We start from the raw sequence: 19,336 nt of genomic DNA on the forward strand, positions 1-19,336 counted from the left end.
CCATAAGGGCTTTCTAATTTTACTGCGATATTTACACAAAATAGATAATAATTATCAGTTAAATGAATAAATCTAAAGTTGTTCGTTGTTGAGGAATAATCAATCATAAGTTCTTGGCCTGGATTCTCTTCTCTTTAGTCACACATTAGGCTACTGGTCTCAATATTTTAAGCTCTCCTTTAGTAAATCAAAATTTAAGGGGGGTAAAAAAAAAATCACACAACCTTATGTTTTGCTGTCATTGAAAATTACCGAATCCTAATCTCAGCTCCATGAAACCATTCTTAACCTGTCCTAGCTCAGTGACTATTCCAAAACCCCACCATTCTCCTTTCCCACCGAACGCCCCACCCCCATCTCCTCTCATCAAGTGACCTTGACTCCTATCTACCTCTTAGAGAACATAAGCTTTGAACTCTCAAACCTTTTACCACCCAACCTATAAATATCCGTATCTATTCTCACTTCTTTTCTTCCTTTTTCAGTGCATCTCTCCTCCTGTCTACACTAGCACACTGCCTAGGATCACAGCTAGCTAGCACTTAGTTGATACTTTAAAAATGTAACAAACTAATTCTAGACTGATTCTTCCAACTCTGCTCATCCATCGTTCCCTACATTTTCAAAAATAGATCCATCCACTATCTCCTCTCTCTCATCTCCTACATCTTCAAACATTTCCTCTTCGTTGGCTCTTTCCCTAACAGCTCATCAGTCTTTAAAGAAAAAAAACAAAACAAAACCCTACAAACCTTTTTCAGTTACTGCTTTATCCCTTTCTTTCCTTCAGAGTCAAACTTCTTTACAGAAAAGTGTGTCTGGGGATTTTATATTAAGGAAGTACTGTCCATTTCTTTTAAGCAGGATAATAGTACAGTTTTTTGTTTTTTTTTTTTAAGAAAGAATCCTTAAAAAAATTTTTTAAGTTTATTTAAGTAATCTCTACACCCAACGTGGGGCTCGAACTCACTGCCCTGAGGTCAAGAGTCACGCTCTCTACCAGCGGAGCCAACCGGGCACCCCAAACAGATATATATTGAAAACAATTACAGATAAAAAGATATGATACCTGAGCTTAGCTTTAAAACAATCCAAAAATAAATAAATTAATTAATCAAAAATAAATAATCCAGTTGGGGGCAGGGGTTATAGATGAAACAAAATTGGTGATGTGCTCATTCTTCAAGCTTAGGTAATGACTACATGGGACTCCTCATTCTATTTTCTTTTGTATTTGTATTATTATGGAAAAAGCAAATGTTTTTTTTCAAGTGGCTTAAGCTCACATGCCTCTTTCTCATTTTTGCAAAGTTTAGAAGTGATTTGAAGTCACCAGATCCACTGGGTACGTTTCAATCTTTACCTTACTTGCCCTCTGCAAGACACATGATACTCTGGGCCATTCCTGCTTCTAACTTTCCTCTCGTTTGTCATTTGTTACGCATGCCCGCTCTGATTCTTCTCTTTCTCTGCCTCCCAATCTCTCAGTCTCATTTGTGGGCATTTCTCCCCCTTGCTTTCAAACATGGTCCTCCCTCCCCTCCTCAAACACACACACACACACACACACACACACACACACACACACACACACACACACACCATAAATGCTGCTGCTTCCCAAACTTATTCAAACTTTTCCTTTTTTGTCTCTATATATTCCTATGTGAGCTGACTCATTCTCTCCTTTAATTTCAACTACTTATGCACATGCAAACCTCCACCTCCAGCCCTGAACTCTCTCCTGAACTCCAGATCCAAATGCATCCTTGCCTGAATATCCCACAAGAACTTTGAATGAATACTCAAAACTGAACTGATCTTTATCTTTCACCCCATCAAAACCCTGCTCCTTTTCCTCTCAATCAATGGTTTTATTATCCTTTCAGACATCCGAGGCAGAAAACTAGGAATCATTTGTCTTAAGGTTCCAAATATGTCTAGCCCCCAACTTAAATCGTACTAATTTTATCCCTTAAATACTTCTACAATCCCTGTCTTTCCATAACTCCAACTGCTTAGTTCAGACTCTTCATTTTTCCACTGTATTTTTTTTCCCCTAAAACCAATTGCCCCATACCACTCTAATTTCCCCCCTCCTGGGTCTATTCTTCACACTTCAGCTGGAGTTATCTCTCTAAAATACAAACCCAGGGGCGCCTGGGTGGCTCAGTTGGTTAAGCATCCGACTTCAGCTCAGGTCATGATCTTACAGTCCATGAGTTCAAGCCCCACATCGGGCGCCTGCTTCCGATTCTGTGTCTCCCTCTCTCTCTGCCCCTCCCCTGCTCATGCTCTGTCGCTCTCTGTCTCAAAAATAAATAAACACATTTAAAAAAAATTTTTAAATACAAACCCAATAACACCACTACTCCATTTGAAATTCTTCCATGGTTGCCCCATGATGAAAAACAAAAACAAAAACAAAAACTTCCAAACTCTTTATCACGGTACCAAGTACTTTAATATCTGGCCTCTCCCATCACTATACTGCATTCACTCTGGAACTGGGGCATCAGAATGACCTAGGATTCTCCAAACAAAACACTCAAATACATCCTTTGCTTTTTGTTGCGCCATTTGCCTAGAATGAGTTTCCTCAACTTCCCTCCAGTGACAGCCTACTCAACTTTCTTTAACGCGGGTCAAATGGAACATCACATTGGAAACTTCCCCTGATCTCCTTAGAGTCAGGGTACTTCTACCAATGGGTACAGAGAACAGCCATCAGTGGCTGAGATCACGACTTAGATGAGTTAGACCCACTTGGGTTGAAATCCCAGGTTCACACCTTACCAGGTACGACTCTGGACAAAAATCTTTAAGCCTGTTTCCTCATCTCTGAGTAACAGTAGTTAGGGATTTTTATGAGGATTAAATAATGGACTACATACAAAATACTGTATAGTGCCTCGCTGAGATTAGGTAATCAATAAATGTTACTGTTATATTGCGATTTATTCCCACTCTGGGCTCCTATAGCAACTTGCACCTATCTCTGTCATACCGTTATAACATGACTGTTTGCCCATACAGAACACATCGTCTTTTTCTTCCCACTATCTGGCATAATGTCCACAATTTAACAGGTTCGTTAACAAAGCTTGAATGAATAAATAAAACACTTCCAATCCCTATAGTATTAAGGCGTCAAATTTTTTACTAACGGTCTTACTAGATTTAAGTTCCATCTCCTTCTACAAAATCGGTAATTTCAGTAAAAGTTACAGGCCAGTCTCATTTTAATGGAGGAAAGTAGGAATTTTGTAGTGGCCTTATGTGGTTTACTTGTTGAAAACACACCCACAAAATAAACCCGCCGTGCTACCCACGATTTTTCTGCATACTATATAAAATATCAAATTTCTAGGATGGTTGTCTCCCTGTTGAAAAAAATTTAAAGGTTTTCTAAATCTGTGTCAGCTTCCTTACCACCAGGACCTAAGCCAACCCTAAGGGCTAAGGTGTATTACAGAGTTGCTGTTTCGTTTTGTTTTGTTGGGGCAATTTTCATCCTGAAAGCACGCTCCTGAGAAATTCCGAAGAATACTGAAATAACCAAAGAAAATAATTAGTACCCACTGCTAAAAAGCAAAAAAAAAAAAAAAAAAATCAATCAATCAATAAATAAATAAGAAAGAAAAGTCTGTGCTTTAAAAATTCCAGTAATTTAAAGTTAAACTAATCTTCAAAATAGAATCAAAATATGTGCAGGCAGCGGCCAAGCTAGTAAGTGGGAAGGTGGGGGTCCTCCTTTTGCGATCTGGGGTCCTCCTTTTGCGATCTGAACCCTCAATAAATACAATGCAAACGGCAAAACGGTTATGAAAAAAAAAAGATACTACTATATAAAAGCATGGTCTCTACTTCTACACTTGACCTTTAAACATTAATGCCTTTTGAATAATAATTAATTAGGGGCTTAATATGCAAACACCTCTGAGCTACTTCAGAATAATCATGAATAAAAGCCTAGAAACCACACGTTCTCAGGAAAAGGAGAAAGGCCTGTTAAAAATTTTTTTTTTAGTTTCTCAGGTCTCGCATCAAATGTGTGCCATACATACGGTTCGGCACCGAGAGGCAGCAACCTGGGAGGGTCAGAGGCGCCGCAGGCCCGAGGCCCTGCGGCTGGGGTGGCTGCTCATCCCTGAGACTTACGCGGGGCGGTGGCCCAGCCCAGCCGGGGTGGGGCTGAGCGCTGTCAGCCGGGGCGGGCCCAACGGCGGGCCACCCAAGTCTCACCTCCACTTCCCTTTCCCAGCGCAGAGCCCAGTTCCGCGACCACCCAAGAGCCCCCGCACCACAAAGACAGATTTTTTTTCTCGCCCGGTCCGCTCAAAGTTTATCGTTCTCTGCCAGCGGTCGGGGCCGCCGGGCTTTGTAGTTCGCCGGTCCAGGCCACCCCGCCGAGGCCGAGAGCCTGTGCAGCCGCTAAACTACAATGCCCATAATGCCCCGCGAGCCTCGCGCGCCCACGGCCCTCCTCCTCCCCTCCCGGCGCCCCAGGACCGCGGCACTGCCCTGGCGGCGGGAGACCGGGTGGGGCTGTGCACCTGAACACCCCACCACCTGCCCTCTCCTGCCCGCGGCGCTCTCCCTCGGATTCATTACCTAGGTGCCGCAGGTCGGCCGGCTGTGGGTGATGCGGTCCGGGTGGGGGTGGGGCACAGGCCGCCGCCGCAGCCGCCGCCGCGGAGTCCGTTAGTTCCCGACGTGCGTGAAGAGGCGGTGGCGGCGGCGTACGGTTGCCATGGCAGCCGCGGACCGAGCGGTGGGGGGCGCGCGGGGACTCCAAGACAACTCGGGGGAGGAGCCTGGGAACCCCACCCGGGTGCGGGGGAAGGGAGGCGCCCGGGTGCTTCGGGGGAAGGAGGGAGACTGTGACATTGAGGAGGGCGAGTGACTAATGACTCGGTGGGGCCGGATGAGCCCTGCTGCGGCAGCGTCCAATCCCCTTGGCATGACGCGTGTCCTGTGCCGTCGGCGGAGCGCGTTGGTGCCCGCTCTATTCCGAGAGGGTGCCTGTGGCGTCAGAGGAAGGAGCGCCCCAGCGGCTCAGCGCCGGCTCTTTAAAGGTCGTCTGGTCCGGCCCCTCCCCCGCCGCCTCGCCGGGCATCGCCCGCCGCCTCTGCCGAGTGGCGGGGTGGGACCCCAAGCCGCCCTGGGGCTTTTCACCGGGAAAGTCGCAGTCTCTCACACCTTTCTGCCACTCTCTGAGGAGTGGGCTAGAAATGAATCCGTTAGTAAAAATGTAGTGCCTACAGCCTTTAGGCTCACTCGGGAGGTTTGAGAACTTGTACGTGGCAGTGATTTCAGCTAAATTTTTGATGTGTAGTATTTCTTAGGTAACCGTTTGCGGACTCGCCAGGACCCACCTGAGAGATGCAGTGCGGTAGAAACTGAGGTCAAGCGCATGGGCTTCCGAAACCCGCGTCTGGGTTCACGTCCTGCCCCTATACTTGGTAGCTGGTAACCGGGGGGGGGGGGGGGGGGGGGGGGGCAATTTATTTACCCCCTGTGATGCTGAAAGTTTTAATCTGCAAAATGCAGGTAATGGCCAGCTCCCAGTGCTTGTGAGAAATAAGAAGCATTAGTGCTGATGAAGCACCTTAAAACAAAGACTGGCATTTAACAGTAACTTTTAAATCTTAGTTATTCAACACTTCCTGATAAGAATCAGAAGAGTGGGTAGCCTGGAGGTGAGGGTGGGACTTTTTTTTTTTTTTTTTACAGGGGAGGAGGGGGGGAGAGGGGGGTGGGCAGCTACCGAAAGGGAGAGAGAGAATCTTGAGCAGGCGCCCGCTCAGTGCGTAGTCGGAGGTGGGGCTCCATCTCCTGACCCGTGAGCCAAAATCGAGAGTCAGATGCTCAACAGACCGAATCGCCCAGGCTCCACTGAAGAGGGAATTTTCCGCGGTGATGGAGATGTGTATCATGCTTAGCGTTTGGGTTACAGAGGTCTGTGCATTTGTCAAAACTCATGGAATGGTGCCGGTAATGAAATGCGTGCATTTCACTGTGTGTGAATGTACCTCCAAAAAAGAACATAAGACTATTTTTTTAAGATCTGCCTTCGCAACTTTCAAATAGACAACACAGTGCCATTAACTGTAGTCCTGCTGTACGTTACATCCCCAGGAATTATTTTATAACAAAATTCGTACTCGGTGACCCCCTTCACCCATTTTGCACCCCCGCCCCCACCTCTGGCAACCACCAATGTGTTCTCTGCCTCTGTAAGATTGTTATTAGAGCGGTAGACTCTAAGAGCGACCACAGAGATATTCTGCATCCAATCTCCAGATTTTGCAAATGAGGAAAATGAGACCTAGAGATTTAAGTAAATGGGGGAAATTACTGACCCTGTAGTTTTCTAGCAATAAACGTCTCTTGAGAAATGATGATTGAAAATAGCAAGCTACTGTGTATATCATCCAGTTCTCAGTCGGGGTCACCTTGTCCACAAAAATCTTGTTGAGATTGACTCAAGTCCCTTTTCCACCTCCTGTGGAAAGGCCAGTGTCTTCTCCGAGATTGTACATCCCCCGTGGGGGGCAGGGGAATTTACCATCACAGGGTCACTTCTGGCTCTGAGTTCTTGCTTCCTCTGAACACAGGGACTCTCTCACATCTCGCCTTCTGCAACTCTTTTCTCTCCTGCTGACCCAGTGTGGAAATCAAACACTTTTCTTTGGCTGTGTGTGTAGCAGGCTCCTCTGAAGGTTTGGAGCAACTAAAGGGTTTTTTGTTTTTTTTATTTTATTTATTTTTGAGACAGAGAGAGACAGTGCATGAATGGGGGAGGGTCAGAGAGAAGGAGACACAGAATCTGAAGCAGGCTCCAGGCTCTGAGCTGTCAGTACAGAGCCCGACGCGGGGCTTGAACTCACGGACCGCGAGATCATGACCTGAGCCGAAGTCGGCCGCTTAACCAACTGAGCCACCCAGGCGCCCCGCAACTAAAGGGTTTTAAATGAAGGATGTAAATAGCCTAAAGTTAGAAGTCCATGGTCTTGAAAGGGCTTCAGTATCACAATGGCATTGGTGTCCACCAACCCCTCCCCCATCCTTTCTCAGCATAAGCTACAACTCCCCACTAATCAACATCTTCCTGGTCCCATCCCTCTCCCTTCCTCTTTTCTCTCTTTATACAGTACTTTTAGTTATCTCTTTCTCCTAATCTGTACCTTCTGGACCACGTTCCACTCCTAAACTGTTTATCAAAGTGTTTTCCTCCACAAAATATTTTCCCCAAGAGGAACTCTAGTGCCAGCTATTAAAAGCATATGTTGCAACACAGTATATATCTGCATATTCTACTTGATTCGGTCCACAGTATACTCAGTAAATATGAAGCTTGTGCAGAAACAGAAGCAAAAATGAACTGTTGGGGCCTCAACACGATAAAAAGCTTCTGCACAGCGGAGGAAACAATCAGCGAAACTAAAAGGCAACCGACAGAATGGGAAAAGATATTTGCAAATGACATATCAGATAAAGGCTTAGTATCCAAAATCTATTAAAAAAAACTTACCAAACTCAACAACCAAAAAACACATAATCCAGTGAAGAAATGGGCAAGAGACATGAATAGACACTTTTCCAAAGAAGACATCCAGATGGCTAACAGACACATGAAAAGATGCTCAACGTCACTCATCATCAGAGAAATACAAATCAAAACCACAATGAGATACCACCTCACACCTGTGAGAATGCCTAAAATTAACAATTCAGGCAACAACAGATGTTGGCGAGGGTGCGGCGGAAGAGGAACCCTCTTGCACTGCTGGTGGGAATGCAAACTGGTGCAGCCACTCTGAAAAACAGGATAGAGGTTCTTCAAAAAAATTAAAAATAGAATTACCCTACGACCCAGCAATTGCCCTCCTAGGTATTTATCCGAAGGATACAGGAGTGCTGATTCAAAGGGGCACGTACCCCAATGTCGATAGCAGCACTATGGACGATAGCCAAAGTATGGAAAGAGCCCAAATGTCCATCAACTCATGAATGCGTAAAGAAGATATGATATATAATATATACAATGAAATATTACTCGGTGATCAAAAAGAATGAAATCTTGCCATTTGCAACAACATGGCTGGAGCTAGAGTGTATTATGCTAAGCGAAATAAGTCAGAGAAAGACAAATATATGATTTCATTCATATGTGGAATTTAAGAAACAAAACAGATGAACATAGGGGAAGGGAAGCAAAAATAAGATAAAAACAGAGAGGGAGACAAATCATAAGAGACCCTTAAATACAGAGAACAAACTGAGGGTTGCTAGAAGGGTGTTGGGTGGGGGCAGATGGGCTGAATGGGCGATGGGCATTAAGAATGGCACTTGCTGGGATGAGCACTGGGTGTCATATGTAGGTGATGAATTACCAAATTCTATTCCTGAAGTCATTATTACACTATATGTTAACTAACTTGAATTTACATTTAAAAAAAAAAAAAAAAAGGCTTATACACATGACCTGTCCAGGCTACCTGCATAGTGGGCTCAATTATGAGAACTACTTAGTATAAATGAGGAAGCAATTGATCGTGGCTGGGATTTGCTGTCTGAAAGAAAGAAATTCAGGTCTCCATGATCGTAGCTTACATTATGCAGAAGAAATGATAGCATTCACGCAGTAAAACCCAGAACAAAATCTGAGTTAATACTTGATAGCAATGACATCCTTGTAGAAGCAACACCTGGACTTGTCACCTCTAGCAATTTGATCACAACTCTGCATATATAATGAGCATATAAATAGAGTCTCCTTTACTCCCGGAGAAGATAATACTGATCTGCTATCGGCAGAACACATGTTTTTGTAGTAGGGATGATAGGCTCACTTGACCCATCTGGCCCTCATCTGGTTTCCCTTGTGACCAGTCACTTGCATTTACAAGGCAGCTGGCCAGGGTTGTAGTGCAATCTACAGCCATGAAGAAGTCTGCAAATGCAAGGTCCCAATGCATAACCCTCCTTGTTTGGGAGAAGTCGGGACCCCAGAGAAACAGCTCAGCGGGACAAGCCACTTAAGGAGAATGATGACAGCAGTGAAACGCAACAGCTGCCTTAAAGTGAAACTGAAGGAGGGTGGTCACACCAAGGAAGACCATGGGCAACTGAAGCATGGCCTTAGGAAACCTAGCGTGGCTATGGAGCCGGCAAGGAGTGAGGACTGACAAAAATGGTTTATTGTTTTCACTGGAGACTTTGGATCATTTCAGGTAATAAACACACTGTGCAAATCTGCAAGTAATAACGGGTTAATCTACAGACAATATGGTCCTGAGCCTCAGTAAAGACACTTAGCACATCTGGGGCAGCTGGGTGGCTCAGTCGGTTGAGCGTTGAACTCTTGATTTCAGCTCAGGTGGATGATCCCAGCCAGGGTTGTGGGGACTAATCTTCCATTGGGCCCTCGCTAAGCACGGAGCCTGCTTAAGATTCTCTCTCTCTTCGTCTCAGCCCCTCTCCCCCACTAGCATGCTCTCTCTCTTTAAAAGATAAAGACTTTAAAAAAAATTTTTTAAGTAAATTGAAAAAAAAAAAAACAAACCCGGAGACTTAGCACATCTGGTTCAAAGTCAGGCATTTTCCCTCAGTTCTCAGTCTTGGCTGCTATAGCATTTGACTTTGCCGGCCACCTTCCTTAGTGGTTCATGACCTTGGTTCTCCTGAAAGCATACTTCAGTGTGCTCACCAGCTCTTCCCCCTGCTCCTTCATTGTGGCAATAGTTCCCAACATCAAATCCTACACCCTCTCCATTTATAGGGTTTCGTCTCTCAGTTCTGGTTGACGCACAGATTTCCCTGACTAGTTCTGATCCCCAAGCTCCACTCCTGCCCCAAGTTTGCTGGGTCCTTCCTCACCTCGTTCTGTCTAATGTTCTCTTCACCTGGGATGCTATCCCCCTCCCCTTTGTCTTTTCTCCTTACTAGATCTCAAGCTCCTCTGATGAACACTTATGGGTATTTCCAATACGTCTTTATAATACCTTTTATATAAGGGCACAGTATTTTTGACTGATGGCTGGCTCCTTAACTTTTCTCCTGGGTTAACCCTGCTCTGTGTGGCTCTCCCCCTCTAGTGCTATAGAGGACATTTACAGCCTCCTCATATAAATATCCCTGAAGCCTATAGAAAATCATGGGCCCCCATATGTATTCGGTGCGAGGGTGCCTCACGAGGAAGTTCCTCCAAGTGACTTTTGGTAGGGAAGGAGTTCAGGAGGTAAGTGGTGCTGAATTCTGACGCTCAAACTCACTACTAGGACCTAGAGCAAAGTTTAGCAGCTCATGAGATCAAGGTAATGCATCCCGTCCAGCTTTTTAATGCTTAAAATGTGAGAGGGTAAGATACAGTAGGGGAAGGTAGAATCAAACAGAAGCAATAGGAAATGAAATGCAGGGCATGTACGTGTAGCCCTGGTCAAGTACTATATGGCAGTCAGTGGGCTTCAAACCTACCCTCTCTCCACTGTTCCATGCTGGGGGAGCTGGAACCCCACAACCCACATTTCTCCCTTGTCTCTGGCTCGTGGGTGCACTCGTAGAAGAGCACAAGGCTGGAAGACGAGGAAGCCACTGCTCAGCATCACCCAAGCAGTGGCCCTTCCTTCCTGTCAGCATCACCCAAGCAGTGGCCCTTTGGCCTGGTGGCCAGACCTTGTCTCCACCTTCTAGCTGCACTTCCAGAACCAGCCCCCTGGCGCCTCCTCTCCCTCCACCCCAGACTTAGCAGCAGGAACCAGGCAGTGCCTTTCTTCAGAGGTCTGGGTCCCACCTCCGGGTTCCTTCCCGTGGCTGCTGGGTTCTGAGGACCCCGCCCTCCTCTCCTCTCTCTGATCTCTGGCCCCAGAGGCACTAGCGGCTTTTTGCAGTTACTACTTACGTGGTGACTCCAGTGTTCCTTTTAAATTTTTTCAGCCCTCCAACACCTATTTCATCAATTCCCTATGCGAAGTTCTCTCCGTGGAAATACTTCCTTTGGCTTCCTTTTGCCTGACGGCTGGACGCTGACAAATACGGATTGTGAAGTGAAATATATCTCCTGTGAACGTCGATCCAGAGGGTTTAAGAAACACTATCTCAGAGGAGTGGGAGAGTTCTTCACCAAACAGATGCCCTACGCGCCAAGGGTCCAGTCCTTCCACAGACGGGTGCTCCGCGTCTCAGGTCTGTGAAGAGCAGAGACCCAATTCTGCCACAGCAACTGTCACCGTTGGACCCTAGGCCTAGCGTGGCCTTAAGAATCACTGGCGATGAGCTTACAGTTGCCTACCACGGTTTGGCTGGAACCCCAAGCTTCATGTGGACTCTGACCTCTCTCGGATATGTAGAAATGCAGCTTTATTTTTAATTTTTGGTAATGTTTATTTTTGAGAGAGAGAGAGAAAGAGACAGAGTGTGAGTGGGAGAGGGGCAGAGAGAGAAGGAGACACAGAACCTGAAGCAGGCTCCAGGCTCCCAGCTGTCAGCAGAGAGCCCCATGCAGGGCTCGAACCCCCGAGCTGTGAGATCATGACCCGAGCCAAAGTCGGAGGCTTAACCAACTGACCCACCCAGGCGCCCCGAAACGGAGCTTTTTAACTTGCTACCCTTAGCAAGTGGGGGGGGGGGAACAAGAGTTAATGATGAAAAAGCAAGAAAGGGGTACCACAGACCTCACCAAGTGGGACCTGGTGAGGCCAAGAGAAGGATGAAAAAGACAGATTTTCAGGGTGGATTTTTTCTCTCTGATGCTGCCCTTTCTCACAGGTCACATGAGGAGGTAATAGACAAGAGAAGGAAACGAAGAAACTTATACCTATGTTTCTGCCATATCCAGCCCAAATGGGGCTTTTGCTCTATTTTATTCATGAGCTGACTATACTTCTGCTTCAGTGCTGCCACTAGCAGTAAGACCAGAGCTATTAGGCCAGCCTCACTTAATCACCCATTCTTAATGAAAAGAACTGCTCCACATTTGGGGAATTCAAAACATTTCTTATGTATGCCAAAATAAACACAGAACCTCTTGGCAGTCGCCTGTGGGGATTCTCCTTGCTTATGATTTAGTATTTCCTTATGCTAATTTAGAAATAGGAACAGGAAACCCAGGACTCGAGGCTGTTAAGCGGATTGGTAACACTTGGGAGTGTTGCGGGTACGTAACTCAATGAATGAATGTCGAGTCCTCCGTGATAGCTGGAGTAATAGTATTTTCATTGAGCACCGCAGTAAGTCATTGCCTCCACCCGGCGAGATGCTAATACATTAGCACCTAACTGCGCGAGGACCTTACATTTAGTAGAGGAATCCATCACCGGACGTGAATTACTCGGGCAAATGTTGGCAAGTTACCTCGCTGGTGACGGGCAGAACATTTTCTGGCGAGCCGAAAAGCATGTTCCAAGGTAGCTGGCATGTCATAGAGGGAGAGCAGCTTGTGATCAGGTTTTCTATTTGGAGAAGGCAGTGCTGTGCCAAGCAACCCCAACCACAACACATTTAAAGTCTGAATGGGAAAAGGAGCGGTACATCTGGGATCCTATTTCCCCTTCCAAGAAGATACAAGTCACTCTAGACGGCTTCTCCTGGTTCCAGAGTCCTTTTCCTGCCTGGTGTTGTTGTTTTTTTTTTTTTCCTTCTGTGTCCTGTTTTACTTCAACTGTAGGGGATGGAGAGTGATGGGCTTGGGAGGCAAATTCTATTTCCTCTCTTTCCGCTTGTTTTTCTGCTCCATTTTAGGTCTTCCTCGTGATTTATGTGCATAAATGATGGCTTACATGAATCATTCCTAAACGGTTAACTACGCAAGCAAACTGTTCATCATCCAGTTCTCCGTGATAGCCTCTCCTTATGTTCACCAGGCTGCCTCACTCCTTTCTCAAATCCCACCGCAGATTTTGCGTTTCCGAAAAGCCCTCTCTGACAGCTACAATGAAGACTTCTAACAGCCCTTATTCGACCTCACCTCTGTCCCTTTTCCCCAGCTCACCAGTTAGCTGTTCTCACTATCTGACGGTGCAGTCACAGGAAAATAAAGTAGGGACAGCAGACACATAAGTTTTGTACTGTTTCTTCCCTCTTGATCTGTGTCTGGATTTATGCCTTCCTGACAAATAAGCAGGTCGTTGTGTTTAAACATTACAACCTAAGTGAGAATTATAGAGAATTATATAGTCATACCTTGGAGATATTGTGGGTTTAGTTCCAGAACACCACAATAAAACGAGTATCACAGTAAAGCAAGTCAAATTAAATTTTTGCTTCCCCGTGCATATAAAAGTTATATGTATACTATAATCTTTTAACTGTGCGATAGCATTGTATCTAAAAAAAAAACCAACAACAATGTACATACCTTAATTCAAAGATCCTTTATTACTAAAAGATGAGTTTTCAGCAAGTCTTAATCTTTTTGCTGGCAGAGGGTCTTGCCTCAAGGTTGAGGGCTGCTGACTGATCAGGGTGCTGGTTGCTGACGGTCGGGGTGGCTGTGGCAATCTCCCAAAATGAGACAACAGTGAGGTTTACCTATGTTTATACGTGGAGGGTTCGTTCAATCATTTTAATTGCTGCAGTCATAGAAGACAGTTCATCCCTTTCCCACTGATGGACATTTCGTTTCTTTCCAACCTTCACGTCCAGGTACGTCCGGGCTGCTGTAACAAAAATACCATAGGCCAGATGGCTCATAAACAACAGAAATTCATTTCTTCCATTTCTGGAGGCTGAGCAGTTCCAGGTCAAGTCACCAGCAGATTCAGTGTCTGGTAAGAGCTGGCTTCCTAGTCATTGACTGTGGTCTTCTTGCTGTGTCCCCATGTGGCAGAAGGGGACAGGGAGATCTCTGCGGTCTTCATGAGGACACCAGGCCCACTCATGAGAGCTCCACCCTCCTTACCTAATCACCTTCCAGAAGCCCCACCTCCAAATACCATCACTTTGGGGGTTGGGGTTTCAACATACGAATTTAGAGACGACACAAGCATTTGGTCTGCAACATTCTACCCTTGGCCCCCCCAAGTCCGTGTCTGTCTCACATGTCATCAACCCTAAACTCCAAAATCTCATCTAAATATCATCTAAATCAGGGGTGCCTGGCTGACTCACTTGGCAGAGTGTGCAACTCTTGATCTCGGGGTCATGAGTTTGAGCCCCATGTTAGGCATGGAGCCTACTTAAAATTTTTAGAAAAAAGTAATCATAAATAAATATTAATAAGTAAATACCATCCCAACCAATTATGGGTGAGACTCGAGATTCATCCTGAGGCCAATTCCTCTCCAGCTATTGGCCCGCAAAACCGAACATACCCTGTGCTTCCCAAACATGAACTGGTGGGACAGGCCCCGGACAGACTTTCCCGTTCCAAAAGGAAGAAACAGGAAAGAAGAAAGGAGGGAGGTCCAGAGTAAGTCCAAAACCCAGTGAGGCAAATTCTATTAGACCTTGAGACTAAAGAACAATCTACTTTGGCTTGATGCTCTACCCTTCACGTACACTGGGGTAGTGGTCCTGGCCTCCCAGCTTTTTTGGGCAGAAAATGGCTCCCAAAGCTTCCAACGGCTCTGCCCCCATGGCTTTGGATGGCCTCACCTGCCATGACTCCCCTGGGCACCACTCTTATGGCTCCAGGGTCCTATCCTTTGAAATATGGGTGAAGGCAGCCATGTCCCCAGCGATTGTACACACTGGAGGCAGTAGAGATACTACTCTCCCTTTCGGGGCATGCAGGTGGCGGGGGGGGGGGGTTGCGTGGGGGAGCAACCATTTAGCCCACACTGCACCTGGGCCCACTGGCTGCTTACCTGAGGCAGCCGGCTGAGGAGCACGGTTGGGGAGCGCAGTGGCCATCACACGGCGTGAAGTGAGGCAGTGCCCAGCAGCCCACACCGAGCTCCTGAAAGTTCCAGCAACCCCTCTTTTGAAACTGCCCCTCCCTGCCCTCCTCTGGGCCTGTGTGGGAATGGTAGGCCTGAGGATTCTGAATCACCTTGGTCATTCCCACAGCGTCTTGGAGAAAAGCACCTGGCTTCTGCCAACATGGCGGATCTCCTTATCCAATGGTCACTTTGCGGCGCCTTACCGTTCTCTCGCAAACAGGCTTTCTCCTTCTTTTCGACAGGAACAGATGGAGAATTACCCAAATATTTAAGTTCTGATTGCTTTTTTTATTAACAGTTCCATCTTTAAGTCATTTCTCTCTTGAATTTTACTGTGAGCCGTCAGGAAGAACCAGTCTGCTTCTGCAACACTTTGCTTAGAAACTGCTTCAGTCATGGGGCGTCTGGGTGGCTCGGTCTGTTACGCCTCCAACTCTTGCTTTCGGCTCAGGTCATGATCTCGTGGTTTGTGAGTTCGAGTCCCACATCAGACTCTCCGCGCTGATAGTGCAGGCCCTGCTTGGGATTCTTTCTCTCCCCTCTCTCTCTGCCCCTCCCCTGCTCGTGTGCCCCCGCCCCCCAAAAGAAACAAACTTAAAAAAAGAAAGAAAGAAACTGCTTCAGCTATATATCCAATTTCATTCCTAGAGTGAAAGGATTTCAATCTTAAATGGAACCAGAAGATATGAAATGCGGAATCTCAAGAATGTACCCTCTGAAGAATGGAACTTAAGAGCCAAGAGACTGATTTCCATTAAATGCCCGATTTACCCAAGACCAAGACTCACTGCCTCACCAATGAACATCCAACAAGAATCTCTCCCCTTTCTCAAGCCAGTAAACTTACTGCTCGGACTCTGGCTCAACCTCCCCTTCATTGCACTCCTTGGCCATAAATATTTAAATATTCTCCCTCGATGCTGACTGGACCAGCCTAGAGCTTGCATTGCCCAAGTTGTATCCCTCTGCTATTCCCAACTCAGTTTTAGGTCAAGACAACACACCTCTCCGTGGGTCAGGAATCCAGGCACGGTTCATCTGGGTCCTCTACTTCAGAGTGTCTCATGAGGCTTCAATCAAGGTGTTGGCCAGGGCTGGGGTCTCTTCTGGGAAGGGCTCTCTTGGCTGGGAAAAACCCACTTCCAAGCTCACTTGGTTGTTGGCAGGATTCAGCTCTTTGCAAGCAGTTGGACTGAGAGCCTTAATTCCTTGCTGGCTGTCGGCCACAGGCTACCTTCAGTTGTCTGCTATCCGAGCCTTTTCACAGGACAGCTCATAACATACCGACTTGCTTTGTCAAAACCAGCAGAGGTGAGACTTTGAAAGCAAGACTTGACGGTCAGAATCTTCAGTACTATCTCTTCATGGATAATAATATTCATGGATAGTATTCTTGAATATTAACCTACTCATCTTGCGTATTCTATTGGTTAGAAGCAAGTCACAGGTCCCACCCCATAATCAAGGGGAGGGATTACCCAGACATGTGAATGTCAGGAGGTAGGGATTATCATGGGCCATCTTAGAGCTCATCCGTCGTAGGCAGGCATAATAGTTAAGAATATTGGTTAGCCTGTCAATTAACAGCAAAAGAAACAACAGATGTTGGCGAGGAAGTGGAGAAAGGGGAACCCTCTGTTGCCCCTTTGGTGGGAATGCCAACCGGTGCAGCCACTCTGGAGAGCAATATGGAGGTTCCCCAAAAAACTAAAATAGGGGTGCCTGGGTGGCTCAGTCGGTTCAGGTCACGATCTCGCAGTTCGTGAGTTAGAGCCCCACTTCAGACTCTGTGCTGACAGCTCAGAGCCTGGAACCTGCTTTGGATTCTGTGTCTCCTCTCTCTGCCCTTTGCTTCCTCTCTGTCTCTCTCTCTCAAAACTAAATAAACATTAAAAAAAAAAAAAAAACACCTAAAACTAGAACTACCCTACGATCCAGCAATTACACTACTAGGTATTTACCCATAGGATACAAAAATACAGATTCGAAGGGGCACATGCATTCTGATGTTTATAGCAGCATTATCAACAATAGCCAAACTATGGAAAGAGCCCAGATGTCCATCAAGTGATGGATAGAGAGGATGTGGTATATATATGATTGAATATTACTCAGCCATCAAAAAGAATGAAGTGTTGCCATTTGCAACGACATGGATGGAGCTAGAATGTATTATGCTAAGCGAAGTAAGTCAATCAGAGAAAGATAAGTACCATATGATTTCACTCAAGTGTAGAATTTAAGAAACAAAACAAATGAACATATGGGAAGGGGGTGGGGAAGAGGAGAGAAGGAAATAAACCACAGGAGACTCTTGACTATAGAAAACAACTGAGGGAGGATGGAGGCAGGTGGGTGGGAGATGGGCTAGATGGGTAATGGGTATTAAAGAAGGCACTTGTGGATGCCTGGGTGGGGCTCAGTCTTAAGGGTAAGCATCGGGGCGCCTGGGTGGTGCAGTTGGTTGGGCGTCCGACTTCGGCCAGGTCACGATCTCGCAGTCCGTGAGTTCGAGCCCCGCGTCAGGCTCTGGGCTGATGGCTCGGAGCCTGGAGCCTGTTTCCGATTCTGTGTCTCCCTCTCTCTCTGCCCCTCCCCCGTTCATGCTCTGTCTCTCTCTCTCTCCCAAAAATAAATAAAAACGTTGAAAAAAAATTAAAAAAAAAAGGGTAAGCATCCAACTCTTGATTTCAACTTAGGTCATGATCTCACATTTTGTGAGATGGAGCCCCATGCTCAGTGTAGAGCCTGCTTGCTCTCCCTCTTCCCCTCCCTGCTCACAAGTATGCGTGTTCTCTCTGTCTCGAAATAGATAAAGAAACTTTCAATAAGTAAATAAATAAGGCACTTGTTATGATGAGCACTCAGTGTCGTACGTCAGTGACGAATCACTGAATGCTACTTCTGAAATCAATATTGCACTGCATGTTAACAATTAAAATTTAAGTAAAAAGTAAAAAAAAAATTAAAAAGAATATGGGTTAGCCTGTCATTACAAACCCAAATAATGGTGGGCCCAACTAGACTAGAGATTTATTTCTCCCTCATTTGGAGGTCCGGATACATGTACAGGGCTGATATGGTAGTTCACAATCATCAGAGACCCATGCTCCTTTTATCTATTCATCTGCCATTTACAACATGTGGATCCTATCTCATCCTACAAGATAGCTGCTCTAACACCTGCCGCTATGTTGTATTCCAGCCCCTCAAGTCCATTCTACATACCGCGGCTAGAATAATGGTACTAAAATGCACATTTAATCATGTCATCCCTCGGCGTAGAAACCAGTGGCACTTCCAGCCTACAGTAGAGTTCCCCAAACTTTTTTTTTAACGATAAATCCCTGTACTCAGTACAGACATACATATACATGCACATCACACACACACACACACACACACACACACACACACACACACACACTCAAACGTGTATCTCCAACACATGTAAGTTTCATGAAGCAAAACACACTCTTACTACTACTCTGATATTTCCTATTCTATTTCTTTACATCGAATTCATGAACTACTAATGGATGTAGGCAAACACAGGCCTACGGGGTGGTGACCTGTTTGCTTTCTCCCTGCACTCCAAACCCCTCCTGCTCCAGACCTATATACCTCCTCCTTCCGTCTATAACCACCTTTCCCAACTGGCCCTCTCACCTTCCCAGTCCCGCCATGCTTTTCAAGAATCAGCTCAGGCATTGCTTCTGGAACCCATTCCTTGGTGCCCAGTCCCTTTCCGTGAGCCCCATAACACTCTACGTCTCCCCCATCATAGCACTTAGGCTGATTCTTCTCCTCTGTTCACATCTCTGCTCCCCGCTAAGCCACTTCCTTGAGAATGGGGACTGTGACTAAGGTTGACATATCCTCAGCCCTTGCATGGTGACTGACATAAAGTCAAAACCTAATAAATGTTTCTTGCGTGAATAAGTAAATGAATGAATGTCACAGGGAAAGAAGTTGCTGACAACATTTACTGAAAATCTATTCTGTGTAAGTGTGGTGCTAGAGAGAATCATGAAAAAGATAGCAGAAGTTGACAGTGATGAATTTTAAAAAAGGTATAAATGACCAGAGTTCATAAATAAGGAGAGTCTTTATATCTACAACTAAGTGCCATCAAGTGTCTCACTGACAATGGATTGAGTGGTGTTAGGTGGCATTGAAAGACCCCATTTCTTGCATCCCTTCTCTCTTTTTTTTTTTTATTTTTTTTTTAACGTTTATTTATTTTTGAGACAGGGAGAGACAGCATGAACGGGGGAGGGTCAGAGAGAGAGGGAGACACAGAATCCGAAACAGGCTCCGGGCTCTGAGCTGTCAGCACGGAGCCCGACGCGGGGCTCGAACTCACGGACCGCGAGATCATGACCTGAGCCGAAGTCGGATGCCCAACCGACTGAGCCACCCAGGCGCCCCATTGCATCCCTTCTCTTAAT

General features: G+C 46.0%; 2 protein-coding genes across 22 annotated transcripts in view; one reads left to right on the forward strand and one right to left on the reverse strand.

The window, feature by feature from the left end:
• The window catches only part of KATNAL1 (katanin catalytic subunit A1 like 1), a 98,127-nt gene extending 93,382 nt beyond the window's left edge, over positions 1–4,745 (reverse strand). For 2 of the 7 annotated variants that reach the window (XM_045048656.1, XM_006927188.5), the window contains exon 1: positions 4,162–4,434. The gene's annotated coding sequence lies outside the window, so the exon portion shown is untranslated. The other 5 variants (XM_023250425.2, XM_023250424.2, XM_045048680.1 and 2 more) reach the window with 5 other exon arrangements.
• On the forward strand, positions 4,486–16,275 carry LOC102902205. Of its 15 annotated transcripts, none has more exons than XR_006591759.1 (5): positions 4,486–4,627; positions 5,339–5,465; positions 5,879–5,997; positions 10,942–13,772; positions 15,534–16,275. XR_006591759.1 is itself a non-coding variant. In XM_045048815.1 (4 exons), exons 1-4 carry the CDS (start codon positions 4,910–4,912, stop codon positions 11,032–11,034), a joined length of 672 nt encoding a protein of 223 aa, XP_044904750.1. In that variant the 3' UTR covers positions 11,035–13,059. The 15 variants fall into 15 exon arrangements, 4 of the variants coding, with proteins under 4 accessions (XP_044904750.1, XP_044904772.1, XP_044904701.1 ...); XR_006591782.1 differs by having other exon boundaries at positions 5,349–5,465; XR_006591799.1 differs by lacking the exon at positions 5,879–5,997 and having other exon boundaries at positions 5,349–5,465.
• Positions 16,276–19,336: the final 3,061 nt, after the last annotated feature.

Source organism: Felis catus, chromosome A1 (genome assembly GCF_018350175.1).
Source record: "Felis catus isolate Fca126 chromosome A1, F.catus_Fca126_mat1.0, whole genome shotgun sequence".
Taxonomy (NCBI): Eukaryota; Metazoa; Chordata; class Mammalia; order Carnivora; family Felidae; genus Felis; species Felis catus.

What these genes read in the sequence shown, in the direction of transcription:
- LOC102902205 (XM_045048766.1), top strand. Translation starts at nt 4,910, where the DNA reads ATGACTCGGTGGGGCCGGATGAGCCCTGCTGCGGCAGCGTCCAATCCC. An exon ending in AGTGGGCTAGAAATGAATCC is followed by an intron (nt 5,243 to 5,338) that starts GTTAGTAAAAAT and finishes TTTGATGTGTAG; the next exon opens with TATTTCTTAGGTAACCGTTT. An exon ending in ACGTCCTGCCCCTATACTTG is followed by an intron (nt 5,466 to 10,941) that starts GTAGCTGGTAAC and finishes AAATTTTTTCAG; the next exon opens with CCCTCCAACACCTATTTCAT.